Below are 14,612 nucleotides of genomic sequence, written 5' to 3'. Positions count from 1 at the left end.
ATATGCTTTGAAAAATATCCATTGAATTAGAGTTCATTGTTAAAGCTTATTAATTTAAATTTTTTTCCTTTTATTCTTATTTGACACATAATAATTGTGCATATTTATGGGATACAGAGTTATATTTCAATACATGTATATAATGTTTAATGATCAAATCTGGGTAATTAGCATATCTATCACCTCAAACATTTATCTTCCTTTTTGTGTTGTGAATTCAAAATCCTCTCTTGTAATGTAGGTCTTTGAAAATATATAATAAATTATAGTTAGCCATATTTACCCTACAGTGCTGCAAAACACCAGAATTCATTTCTCCTATCTTGGTGTAATTTGGTATTTGTTAGCTAACCTCGCCCTATTCTCTCCCGCCCCACCCTTACTATCTTCTAATAGCAACAATTCTCTCTATAATAAAAGAAAACTTGTTAAAAGTAACAACATGATATTTGGTTTATGTGGGTGATATTTCAGCATCATTCTCAATATACATTTTTCTATGAATAATTATTATATATTTATGCTGGTATGTGACTACTTTCCTTTAAAAATAGAATATTACAGTGCCCTAGTAGTAAAGTTGCTTTCAGGCACATTACAAAACATTTGTTCTTATATTTTAGTGACAACACTCCTGTTTTTACATTTTAGTAGACTGGTAGGAGCAAGAGAGAAATGGGATTAAAACACCTTAAGCTTGAAGTTAGAACTTTAAACATCAGATGTATTCTATTCTGACTCAAAAATTTGTAACAGAATATTGTGACCAACCTTCTTCTATCACTATTTGTTCCTCTTGTAAGAACATTGACAGATACATATTTATTCTTTTAAGAGAAATTAAAATAATATAGATGACATAAAAAAGGCTTTAAGAATACATATTTCTTTGAATAATGAAATAGTTTTAATTGTTTTAAAGCAAGTGTCTGTAAGAGTAGCTTCTCCCTGGAGATATGTATGCAGAATTTTTTTGTGCATGTGCATTTTTTTTCTTGTTTTGATGAGATTCTCAAAAGTCCTTTGAGAAAACTCCTCACTCTCTACCCAAACAGTTTAAAAGCCTTTGTATTAAAGCAATGATTTCATGTAATTTGTGAGTGTCAAAAGAAGGGACATTCCATAATTGTAATTCTTTAACTTTAACTCTTTAATTTTGTTTAAAGGTATAAAGGTGGTAGAGAGGACAACCTGCACTATTTTGTAAAATGCATGTGTTCCACATTACTTCATGAACACCAAGTTTCTGAAATACAAATTTCAAGGTGATCCTTCTAGCAAAATATTAAGCATATTTTATAGTTGTCAAATACTTGACAAGTCTTACGTGTTTTAAACAAATGGGTTGTGCAAATATTTTACTTACCTATTTCCTAGGAAAAAAGTATTTTCCTATTGTGTCAGTTTTTTTCTTTGAGTAAATCATTATTTCGTGCCAGATAGAGATGATTCATTTTATATATTTTTAATTTATAACTCCTAAGTGACTATTTTTTTTACTAAGGTCATTTATAAGATATTTTAATAAAATTGCCAGAAATATATATTAAATAATTCTTTGTAAAATCACACATATGAAACAGACTCTTGGCTTAGCCAAATAAACAGATTCTTTCCTGTATGTTATTGTAATTAAAATGTAGATACAGTTATATTCCCAGAATAACAGAAAGATAAATTATTCTTTTTATAATAGCCTGAGAGGATTTGTGGTTTTTCGACTGTTTTGACTTCTTATGCCTATTTCTGTGGTGGAAATGTATTCATTGATATATTCAGCAAATATTTAAGTGACTGTATGAGCCAGGCACTCTTTTAGAGGCAGACAGACATACCTGCCCTATTGGAGTTTACATTCTTGTTGGAATAATACTGGAATAGGAGTCAGATACATAATTAAATAGCTAACATAACAACTAGGCACATTATTTGCTATAAAATGGGAATAATAGTATTTGCCCAATTTTAAAAGAGTTTTGTGAAGAACAAATGAGATAATTATTTAAAACTGACTTATACATTATAATAAATTTGAAATTTCTGAACATTTCATTGTAATAGACATTGGAATTCGTTCAGTCTTTTGTGCTAAGATTACATCAAGGGACTCTACAGATCTTGAAAACTAAATGTCAAGCAGCAGCTGTTTATAAAAGACCTTGTAACAAATATAACCAAGTGCTTTATTCAGCAACTTAGTTACTGTTAGCCTGAATTTAGCCCATAATCTTTTAGATACCTACCTAAAATTTTGTGTTTATCTTTATCAGAGATCAACTAAGAAGAGCTTTTGTATAATCAGTAGATTTTACTGATACATTTTTTTTCAAATAGTCTTTTCTTTCTAGTGAATAGTAAATGACATCTTTTTTCTGATCTTTGAAGAGTAATAGAAGATCTTTTTTATTTATCTCTTACCACATGAGGGACAGTGAGTCTCTGAAATAAATGATTTACTTATAGGAGAATGATTTATCTAATAAAAGCTAGGTAGTTGTAGAAGGTTACTCTCTTCCAGGTTTTTTCTGCTTTTACTATATACTAAGCACATTGAAGTATGTTTTATGCTTAAAACCGAACTAGAATAAATAAATAACAATATTAAGATACGGAACTTGCAGACTTAAAAAAAATTGCTGCCAACTCTGTGTTGTGAGCAACTGACAACTTCAATGACTTAAATTCTTTTCTGACTCATGGACACATGGGTCATAAATACGGTGTGTGTTGGTAGCACCAGTAACCTAGAAAATTTAATCTGATATTTGAACTGCCTTTTTTTCCTCTCCCTGATAAAGAATCTGTTGACCTATTATAAAACTGAAGCACATAGTGGCTTTTGAATTTAAAACATTTTTAAAGTACTTTTTAAATTGCAGAATATATGTACATATTATAGAGAATTTTGAAATAAAAAAGGCAAGAAGGTAAAAAGAATATAATAAAAACATGAAATACTAGAAATGCTTACTTATAGGGTGTGTGTGAAAAGACAAGTATAGTTAGAGAATTTATAATTTTTTAAGTTCTCATAATAGAAAATTACATTATTAGGATTTTGATACATTTCTTTCCAATCTTTTTTTTTCTGTGCACTTTTTAATATATTTAGCATATGTGTAGTCATAATGAAAATGAAGCTATGTATTCTGAATTTTCACCTAACACGTCCTGAGCATTTTTTCTTGTCATTAAGTTGGCTTCTAAAGAATACTTTTTAATGACTATATAATAACTTGTTGTGGATATATATATACATATATATATAAATAAAACTTATTTACCCATTAGCCCATTTCTGGTTGTTTTTTACTGTTATATATATATCACACCGATGAAAAACTTTGTTTGCATCTCTTAGAATAAATCTCTAGAAAAGGACTTTTTTGCCAAGAATCCAAATGTTTTTAATGCTTTTGATAAGTACTGCTAAACTGTTTTTTGGAGATTTGGAATTCATTCATAATAGCACCATAAATTGCTATCTGAAGTATCTGAAAATAAAATTATATTCAGATGATAACTACCTTCCTTGGAATAAGAGTTGTCTGAACTCTTAGACATAATGAGTGGAGCAAGATGACAGACTACAATACTAATAATAATTTGACCTCTAATCAATTGAAATATATATTGGAGAGGCCAAAATATTCACAGTTGCAACTAAAACTAAATACTAATAAAGTTAATAATGAATAATTCCTTATAAATGTATCTAAAGAACCTAATCTGAGGCATATATTATGTTCCTTGTTGGCATAAGACTTTGTTATTCAATGCCTGTGCTCCTTAAGATAAAGTGAATTTAATGTAATTCTTGTCAGAATCTCAATGAATTTGTTGTTATTTTAAGAAATTTAACAAATTGATTCTAAATTCATTTAGAAGAGTATTTGAGAAGAGTAATAGACTTATCTTTTTTTAACCAAGAATAAATGGGGGAAGAAAAAAAATAACTCATCTTGCCATATAATAAAATCTCCTATAAGAAAAATAGTGATGGCACATGGAAACACTAGGAAAAGACTAGATAGTAAGATAGTGAACCAATTGGAAAGTCTAGGTGTATTCAGTTTCCAGCCAACCTGTCCAATAAATAAGAACAAGTCTAAGTGACTTTAAATACTTGAATTTTGATATTTTTACATTGGCTGACAAAATTTTGGATTACTATATGATGGTTCTGCGTGGTGGCCAATGGTTCAGTTTTGGCAGCATCACCATCCTTAGTAATGACATTGAATATCTGTGCAGTTGTTTGAAATGATAAATGCACTTCTCATTACATACTGCTTTTTGGCATACATTTTATTCCAAGTGTTTATTGAGCCTACTATGTTGTAGACATGGTTGATACAGTGATTAACAAAACAGACAAGATCCTTCTACTTCTGTAGTTTACATTCTGATGGGACAAAGACTAATAATTAACAAGTAAAACACGAAATAATAAGTTCTGTGGAGAGAAATATAATAGAGTGACAATATGGTTTCTTTAGATTGCGTGTTCAGGGAAACTCTTTACTAAGAAGCTAACATTTAATCAGGGATTAAATGAGAAAGAGTCTGCAGTGCCTTGATCATAAGAATGGCTTTCCCAGATAGGGAAGAGGTGGTGCTAAGTTACTAATGCAGGGACAAGTTTATGAGTTTGGCATATTCGAAGAACAGAAAAAAGGTCCACTGTGGCTGGTGCTTAGAGAACAAAGTAGAGAATGTTATGAGGGTGGGTTTGGAGAGATCAGCTGGGATCTAGATCACAGAAGGCTATGTAAGATGATGTGAAAAGTTTGGACTTTTTATTAGTGCAATAGAAGCTTTCAGAGCATTTTAGATAGGAAAGTGTTGTTACCTGATACATCTTTGAGATTTTTAAACAGTCTTTTGTTATAGGATTTGTAATTTGGCACAATTAAGCTTAAGACAGTGGCAATTCAGGTAAGGCTAAACACGTTCCTGTTTCTAAATAGAGATATTCTGCAAAGGAAAATCAGTAATAGTCTATGATTAAGTATTCAAAACTAGCTCAGCAAAATCTAGGAGTAGAGGAAGTAGAAAGGCAGAAGAAAAGCAGTCTTCCAATCTTTTTTTTTTTTGGAGGAGATTGGAAGATTATGGTGGAAAAATAAAAGAATTTTGAAGGTCTTATGCCATTAAAGATGCAATAGAACTTAGTTTGAGGAAATAGTTTGAATCTTGATAGATGTTAAGGAAACAGAAATGTGCAAATGTAATAAGGGCTGAGAGTGGGAAGGTAACTATTCATTTGTTAAATTAAGTGGGGGAGAGAGGAAACGAATAGTAAATTGTGTAAGTGATAGTGTAAATTGTTTAAAAATAGAAGAAATGAGAAAACAAAATGAAATAATGTTAAACATAGGTAATGAAGTAAGAGGAAAGGAAACTATGAGGGCTATCAATTGTTACAGTAATTGTAATCAAATTGAATATATTTAATAAGAGACAAATTGGTTGAATTAAACCAATATAACTATACTATATTGTTTACAAGACTCAGGCTGAAATAACAATATGAAAGTAAAGGTCTGTTTGGAGCCATTAGAAATGCAAACAAAAAGCATGAGTGGAATTTTAATAAAAAATGAGATGGAATTAAGGATTAGAAGCACTATATAAGATAAAGGAACACATTTTGTTTTTTTGAACTCCTGACCTTGAGCAATCCGCCCGCCTCGGCCTCCCAGAGAGCTAGGATTACAGGCGTGAGCCACCTCGCCCGGCCTAACACATTTTGTTAATAGGCACAATTTATAAGGATATAACAAGTAAATGTATAAAACTCCCATATAGTATTTGAAATGAAAGAAGGTTTTGGTTAGAAACAATTGTGGGAGATTTTAATATATCATCTTAAAAATTAAACTGACTTGTCAGTTTAAAATGTTTGGAATAATGGATTGTAACTGTAAAAGGAATACATTTGATTTATAGAATTTACATCTTTTGACATCTATTTTGTAATGGAAAAATCAGTAAGAAGAGCTATCATTAAAGCAAGGTAAAAAACAAATAAAATTCCCAGATCCTGGTAGTTTCTAAATATCATTTTCCCATAAAAAGAATGGGGAGAAATGACTGATTCTAGGGACATGATAGGTAAAGCCCAAAATGAATGTGATGCCAGATACCTAGCAAATACTGAAAAAAAGGGGTGCTCACTTCAGCAGCACATATACTAATGTTGAAAAGATACAGAGGCAATTAGCGTTGATGACACACAAATTAGTAATAGAGTTGAGAGAGAGAAGGTTTATTTACATATGTTTACACACATTTTTGTAAATTTTGTGTTGTATATATTTTATTAATATTACAGTAAGAAAACAACAAAAGGATAGGGTCATATCAAAGGAACGTAGGAGCCAATTGAAAGAGCTCCTAAAGGCCGGAACTGTAACAATTGGATTATAACCCTAAGTATAAAATATCCGTGAGTCATACTGATGTAAATAAATAAATAGGCCGGGCGCAGTGGCTCACGCCTGTAATCGTAACACTCTGGGAGGCCGAGGTGGGTGGATTGCTCCAGGTCAGGAGTTAGAAACCAGCCTGAGCAAGAGTGAGACCCCGTCTCTACGATAAATAGAAAGAAATTAATTGGCCAACTAACATATATGTAGAAAAAATTAGCCAGGCATGGTGGTGCATGCCTGTAGTCCCAGCTACTTGGGAGGCTGAAGCAGGAGGATTGCTTGAGCCCAGGAGTTTGAGGTTGCTGTGAGCTAGGCTGATGCCATGGCACTCACTCTAGCCTGGACAACAAAGTGAGACTCTGTCTCAAATAAATAAATAAATAATTTACTTATTGAACTATCCTAGCAATCTTGAAAGTAATATCACTTTTGGTACAGTGCTGGATTTGCTAATAAGATTTTACAAGCTGCATAAAATGTATTGGGAGAGAACTGTTTCTGACAGAAGAATACCAAAATGTATGTAGATACTCCTCTCTTCAGGAAGTGGAGATTAATTACCCCCATTCCTTTTGAGTGTGGGCTGGACTTACTGACTGACTTACTTGTTTCCCAGGAGAGTATGGAAAGAGAAGAATAGTAACTTTATAGTGGAGAAACCTGGAAGACACTTAGCCAAGAGATCAAGGTTAATTTAACATGACCAGTGATGTCATACTGATCACATTTACCTTATGATACAATGTGATAAGAAGGGCACTTCATATCTGTGATACTCTTCTAAACCCACAGCCTCAGTCTAATCATGAGAAAACATCAGACTGACCTACATTGGAGGGCATTCTATAAAATACCTGATCAGTTCTCTTCCAAAGTGTTATGATCACAAAGAACAACAAAAAGCTGAGAAACAGAGGTGAAAATAAGGAGACCTGGTGACTTAATGGCAGTGTATCCTGGATTGTATTTTGTAACAAAAAATAGGGTGTTGGTGAGATAGCTGGTAAAATTCTAATAAAGTCTTAAGTTAGTAATAGTGTATAGTTGGTTTTTTTTTTGACATATTTGTGACGGTACTGTTAAGATGTTACATTACGCTGAGGAATATAAGGGAATTCTGAATTATCTTTGCAGCTTTTTTGCAAATCTAAAATTATTTCAAAATTATGTTTAAGACTTGCAGCTGATCTTATCTAACCTTTAACAATAAAACATTTTGATGTTATGTAAAAAGTTCAGGATAGAGAAATAAAGGTTGTCCATCTTAGGCAGCTTATTAAAAAAAATCTTATGTTTATATAGTGGGGTTTCTAAAACTTCTACACAAAACACAGATCCTGAGAAGCAAAAACCTCCTCACCTACAGATGACAAAGAAGCTTCTCTGTCTTGGCTTAGTTTGGGTGGAGAAGAAATATCCATTGAGATTAAATCCTAGGCTTGAGCTTCATATGAGTTTGGAGTTTGAAATTTGTACCAGTAAGAGTAATAAAACACTCAAATTAAGGAGTTAACATAACTTTGATTTGAGATCATCTAGCAAAAATTCACAAAAACAACTGAATTTTAAAGAAAATAAGATAGTTTATGGCTAGGAAATTATTTTAATTCTCATCAAACATACTATTTTTATTTTGAAATTCTTTTATTGTATTTAAAGTATGCTTTAATTTCTTCAACTTACTGTTTTTTTGAAAATAAAAATTTATTCTGTTTGTGTTAGAAAACAGCAAATATTGAAAACAGTGGACATAAATCTAGAAATATAAGGAAACATATGTAATAGTTTAATATTACATTACAATATATAAGGTTGTAGATAATACAGGATGTATTTAGCACATTGTCCCTTATTAACAATGCATGGTTCAATACACTGTCAAACTGCGAAGAATACAGAGTTAATGTAGCATTTTCATCAATCTTTGCACACATGTATAATTTGCCATCTCAAATTATTTGTCAGTTATTTTTACGGAATAAACCTGTGCTTTTAGTACTCCAGAAAAGTAATCAAGCAGGTTTGGACTGGAAATAAAATCCATATTTCCAAATTCTGTGGCCACTTATAACTGTCAAAGAATTATTTTCCTTGTTGATAATCTTGACTATTTCAAAATATGTATTATCCACTGTTTTAAATATATATGATATACTCCATTATTGGGGAGTTTACTGCAATAGTACATTTTGCTGCAGATTCATCGCCTCTGTGTTACATTTTAAAGTTGGTGTTTTAATTTTTCCCAGTGTAGAGTTATAAAAATTGGGGGTTAAGAAATAATTTATTCAATTTGGAGATAAGATGCATTATATCCTTTTTAAAGCAAAAGTGTATGGACTGACAGTTAGGAGCTAAAATTTAACCTACCTTCTTTTTCCTTTTTTTAAGAGATGGGTTCTCACTATGTTGCCCAGGCTGGACTAAAATTCCCAGCCTCAAGCGATCCTCCCTCCTCCGCCTCCCTAGTAGTTAGGATTACAGGTGCATGCCAATGCCTGGCACCTACCTTCTTTCTTGTAGGACCGTTATTATTCTCATCTTCATAACTTATATCCTTACAAATCTTAAAATTTTGGCAAGATGGAAATTGCCCACTTGTTCTGCTCATCAATATTGGTACAGTTTGTTAGAATTCATACTCTAGCATTGCCATTGAATGATTGTGTGACAATGGGCAAGTTAATTAACCTCATTGTGCCTCAATTTCTTCATCTATGAAGTGCTCATAATAGTATTTTTCTTATGAGGATTAAAGGAATTAACAGATACAAAGCACTTAGAACAGTACCTGGCACATGACATTTAATATTTTCTAACTTATTACAGTATACTACTATCACCACTCATTATTCTTTTATGTCATTTTCATATTTTGGTTTCATTTGTAGTATGTGACTTTTATAATATCAAAATATGAAATTCTTATAAGAAAATTTCTTTGGGATTTTTGTTTAAACTGAATTACATTACTCTAATAAATAGAAGATACAGATCACTAGTGCGAATAGCATTACAAATAAATAGAATAGCCTCTTATTTTTAATTCCCTGGTTAAATAAAATGGGAATATTTTTAGAAGTTTTTATTTAGGGTAGGAAAGTATCTAGCTATTGTAGCTCCCTGGTCTACTACACTTTTTTGAGGTTCTCCATATATAATCTTTTCATCCCACAATTAAGTATAGGGTTTTGCTCTTTTTTTTTGAAAATTAGTGTCTATTTGGACTTATGACATAGTATTTAGGACCCTTAGTTACTAAAGATTATATTTAAAATCATTGAAATCAATTGTATATGAAGTTTGACAAAGTAATATTTTAAAACAAATATACTAATATCCCCTCCCATAATGTAGTCATATCACGAAACTAAAATACTTGTTCCATGATTTGCTGGTTTTGTACATAACATTTTTTTGTTCTGATTTTAGAATTATTCTCAAGACAATCTTATTCAACGTTTATTTCTTCATTCATTGATTTATTTTTAAACAAGTAAAATACATTTACAGTAAAATTGGGCTAATTGAGTATTATTAAGCTGAGAATTCTTTTATTCAGAATATGATATGCAAATATGAAGTATTGTGAATTTTTAATATAATTTCTATAAGCTGATTGTGAAGGCAATTGCAAAAGAAAAATTCTAAAGGTTTGTGCATTTGAGGAATAAATGTATATAGCTTGTCAGAGTGGCTACTTTGAAAGGACAATAATTTGGATTCATTTATTAAATGTTTATTCAACAGTCTGACTTACGGGCTCTGATAGATTGACGTTCTAAGGAACATGGAGTCCCTCCTTAGGGATCTTATAATGTATTCAGCATTCGTATATTTGTGTTATACAGTTTTATAGTATTTTTTGTATGGCTAAGAAGCTGTGATTTGCTTTTAATAACATATTATAAGTATGCACTTAGCTTTTTAATTTTGAAAACTATATTTTCTGTTAGAATAAAACTATATGAATTTCCTTTTCTAGGAAAGAATACCCGCCTCATGTCCAAAAAGTTGAAATTAATCCTGTAAGGTTAAGTCGGCCCCAAGGTGCTGGTAAGTGTGCAGTTTTATTTGTTATACCTGTGAAGGGTTTTGGATTACTGCATGAAAATTACAGAGATATGACACGGGCTTTAGCATATTCCAGGTATAAGAGAAATATGTAGAAAACCATTTTTTGTAATGGATTTGAGAATTTCTTTAACGGTGATCTGATATCATCAGGGGAAGGTTGCGCAGTCAGGTGATTACTGTTTGAAATCTTTTGATCATATTAGCATTTGTATGTTACAATATAAATATTAACTATGGTTGAATTATTAGCTTTGAGATTGGGTTTTATTGTATTATAATGTCGTGTTATGTAATTGTCATTTCATTTAATGGTTTTGATCCTAAAACTTAGAATACATTAGGGAACTACTCAATTAAAAAGAGACCATACTTGATACAATTGTGTTAATAGTAGATGTTGGAAAACCAGTGTAAGCAGAAATTTATATTTGTATTGATATAATTGTTAATAAACTGGTATTAATATAAAAGTAAAATAAGGGCGCATAACATTTATAAAAATATTGCCATCAAATCAGTTTTCATTATTTAGAATAATTTTAATATGTGTCTAGCTTGTTTGTCCCAGGCCTTTGCTTGTTTAAATATCTCTGATGTCTCTTTATTCCAAAATCTAATGATTTTAAAACAGCTAGGTTTTCCTGATAGCTGAAAGTGTGTTTTTTAAAACACTAGTGTTGTTTTTCTACTTTGGGTGAAAAATCTTTTGTACATGTACTGGACATACCTCTATTTTATGAAGAAAATATCCAAATTTAGTTTTATTCTTTCTTAGTTACGTGCAGTCATTATGAATGGGAATTATCGTACTTCACAATGCATATTTATGCTAAGTTTATTAAGTTTAGCAACAGTGACTCCTCTCTTCAGCATTCATTCTGTTATACCTTAAGTCTTTATTGAACTCTTACTCTGTACTACATCAGAGTCAAATGCTTTATATTCATTATTTACTTTTATCCTAGCTTTCTATCCAAGATTCCTATAAGCTAAATTCAACATACACCTGTATTGTGTACAGAGGAGGAAACTGAGGCATGGAAGGATTACATAACTTCCTCAAGGACACAGAGGTAGTAAATAGCAAAGCTGACATCGGAAACCCAGATCTGTTTGACGTCAAATCATGTGGTCTTAACTTCTGTGCTTTACTATTTTCTTGCTTGATCACAAAGAAAATTACTTCTAATATTCAGAGAAGAACTAAATGTACAATAGGTACTCCATTTTACAAATATATTTCAGAGAGGTTTAAATGATTTGGCCCATTAATACAGTTTTAGATGGCAGTTAGCCAGGCTTGTTACAAATAACTTTTAAAATTTATTTAACAGTATTCATTAAGTAGATAAGAATATTCTTCTTTCTGTTAACTTATTTTGAAATAATTTTAGACTTATAGAAAAACTGTGAAATTAGTACAGAGAGGACCCATTGACCCTTCACCCTGCTTCCCCTAATGTTAATATCTTTTTAATCATAGTACACTTATCAAATTAAGAAATTGGCATTGCTGTAAGATTCTTGACAAAATTATAGAACTTGTTCAGATTTCACTAGTTTTTCACTAATGTCCTTTTTCTCTTCTAGAATCCCACATTGCATTTAATTCTCATGTTTTTTTAGTTTCCTTGAAAATTTTGAAGACTACTTACTAGTTGTTTTGTATAATGCTTCTCAATTTGGGTTTGATGATGTTGTTGTATTAGATTTAGGCTATGCATTTTGGCAAGACTGTCACAGAAGTGATGTGGCGCCCTTTTCAGGGGTTAGAAGATGTTGATACATCTTATTATTGGTGATGTTAACCATGATCACTTGGTTAAGGTAGTTTCTACTTGGGTTTCTTTGTTGTAAAATCACCATTTTTCTCGTGGTACTTAATAAAGATCTTGGAAGAGATACTGAGAGACTCAAATATTCTCAAATATTCTCACACTTTTACCCACTGATTTTAACATCCATTGCTGGATCTTGCTCACAATAGTTATACTTGATGTTTGTCTAATGATGATATTTTTATTTCCTTCATTTCTTTTTTTTTTTTTTTTTTTTTGAGACAGAGTCTCGCTTTGTTGCCCAGGCTAGAGTGAGTGCCGTGGCGTCAGCCTAGCTCACCGCAACCTCAAACTCCTGGGCTCGAGTGATCCTTCTGCCTCAGCCTCCCGGGTAGCTGGGACTACAGGCATGCGCCACCATGCCCGGCTAATTTTTTTTTATATATATATCAGTTGGCCAATTAATTTCTTTCTATTTATAGTAGAGACGGGGTCTCGCTCTTGCTCAGGCTGGTTTTGAACTCCTGACCTTGAGCAATCCGCCCGCCTCGGCCTCCCAAGAGCTAGGATTACAGGCGTGAGCCACAGCGCCCGGCCTCCTTCATTTCTTAAACATTTATTAATTGAGGCCGGGCGCAGTGGCTCATGCCTATAATCCTAGCACTCTGAGAGGCCGAGGTGGGCGGATCGCTCGCTCAAGGTCAGGAGTTTGAAACCATTCTGAGCAAGAGTGAGACCTTGTCTCTACTAAAAGTAAAAAGAAATTAATTGACCAATTAAAAATATATATACAAAAAAAATTAGGTGGGCATGGTGGCGCATGCCTGTAGTCCCAGCTACTCAGGAGGCTAAGGCAGGAGGATGGGTTGAGCCCAGGAGTTTGAGGTTGCTGTGAACTAGGCTGATACCACAGCACTCTAACCCTGGTAACAGAGTGAGGCTCTGTCTTAAAAAAATTTTTTAAAAATCAGTTATAGTAGCAGCCACATGATAGAGAAAACCAACTATTTTTCTAGTTTGTCTTTTGAAAGATAGTAAAAAATAATTTAAAAGCAAATATATAACTAGAATAAAGATAGTTTATGTTTTGTCAGTATTCTCTGGGTATGTATTTCCAGCATATTGTAATGTCACAACTAAAATCTCAAGAAAGTTAAGGCCTTTCCTTTCCCTGCCCAAGTTCTGTTATGAAAATTTTCAAACATGCAGAAAAGTTGACTTTGTATAGTGAAAATGCATGTATCTACAACATAGATTCTACAGGTAATCTTTTTTTATTCTGAATCCTTCAGGCATATCATTAACTTAGAATTCAGTATTAGTTTGCAGTTTTCTTTTTTCTTTTGAAATAAAATTTACATACAATGAAATATACAAATATTAAGTATGCTGTTCAATAAATTTTGACAAGTATTTGTCTCTTTGTAATTAAAACCCCTGTGAAGACATAGTACAAATAGTGTTGTCACCTCAGAAAGTTCCCTCATGTTCTTTCACAGTCCCCACCTGTGCCCCCTCAAAGGTAACCATTGTTCTGATTTTTCCCAGCATGGATTAATTTTACCCATTCTAGGATAATATATAAATGGAATAATACAATATGTACTCTTTTATGTAAAGCTTCTTTCATTCAGGGTAATTTTTTTTTTTGAGATTCATCCACGTTGTTGCATGCATCAGTAATTTGTTCTTTTTAAGCACTCCATTGTATGGATGTACCAATTTATCCATTTTACTATTGGATGGACACCTGGGTTGTTTCCAGTTTTTGTCTATTGTTAATAAAACTGCTATGAACATTCTTTTTATGGAGAATTTTTTTTTTTTACTTTGGATTTTAAAATCTGTTCTATCTATATCCAACCTTTATGTAGATTACTTTTACTTATCTGATAATATCTTCCATCTCACCTTTCCTGCATATCTGGAAATAATGTAGTATATTTAAAAAGATATTTTGCCTGGGCACAGTGGCTTACGCCTGTAATCCCAGCGCTTTCAGAAGCTGAGGCAGAAGAATCATTAGAGCCCAGGAGTTCAAGGATGCCATGATCACACCACTGCACTACAGCCTGGGCAACAGAGTGAGACTCTGTCTCTAAAAAGTAAAAATAAATTTAAAAGACATTAAGCTAGAAAATCCAGCAGAGAGTATCTTAATCTTGATGTTTCTACTGTGTGATCTTGGATAAATACTCTTTGTTCCCTTTCCCTTCTCTAAAAGAGGGATTCATCTAAAGCAGTAATGTCACATTCATCTCAGGTACCTTCCGGGAGTAATCTGTTATGGTTTTGCTGCATGATGTCTTAGCAAAAATCACTT

General features: G+C 32.1%; 1 protein-coding gene across 5 annotated transcripts in view; it reads left to right on the top strand.

Moving 5' to 3' along the window:
• Window positions 1-14,612, top strand: part of SENP6 (SUMO specific peptidase 6) — a 112,612-nt gene that overhangs the window by 39,274 nt on the left and 58,726 nt on the right. For all 5 annotated transcript variants that reach the window (XM_012743141.3, XM_012743137.3, XM_012743136.2 and 2 more), the window contains one exon: window positions 10,420-10,490. In XM_012743141.3, coding sequence (XP_012598595.1) covers window positions 10,420-10,490 — 71 coding nt within the window. Of the gene's footprint in view, window positions 1-10,419; window positions 10,491-14,612 lie in introns of those variants that run through there.

Source organism: Microcebus murinus, chromosome 5 (assembly GCF_040939455.1).
Source record: "Microcebus murinus isolate Inina chromosome 5, M.murinus_Inina_mat1.0, whole genome shotgun sequence".
NCBI lineage: Eukaryota > Metazoa > Chordata > Mammalia > Primates > Cheirogaleidae > Microcebus > Microcebus murinus.
This window is presented reverse-complemented; position numbering and strand designations above follow the sequence as displayed.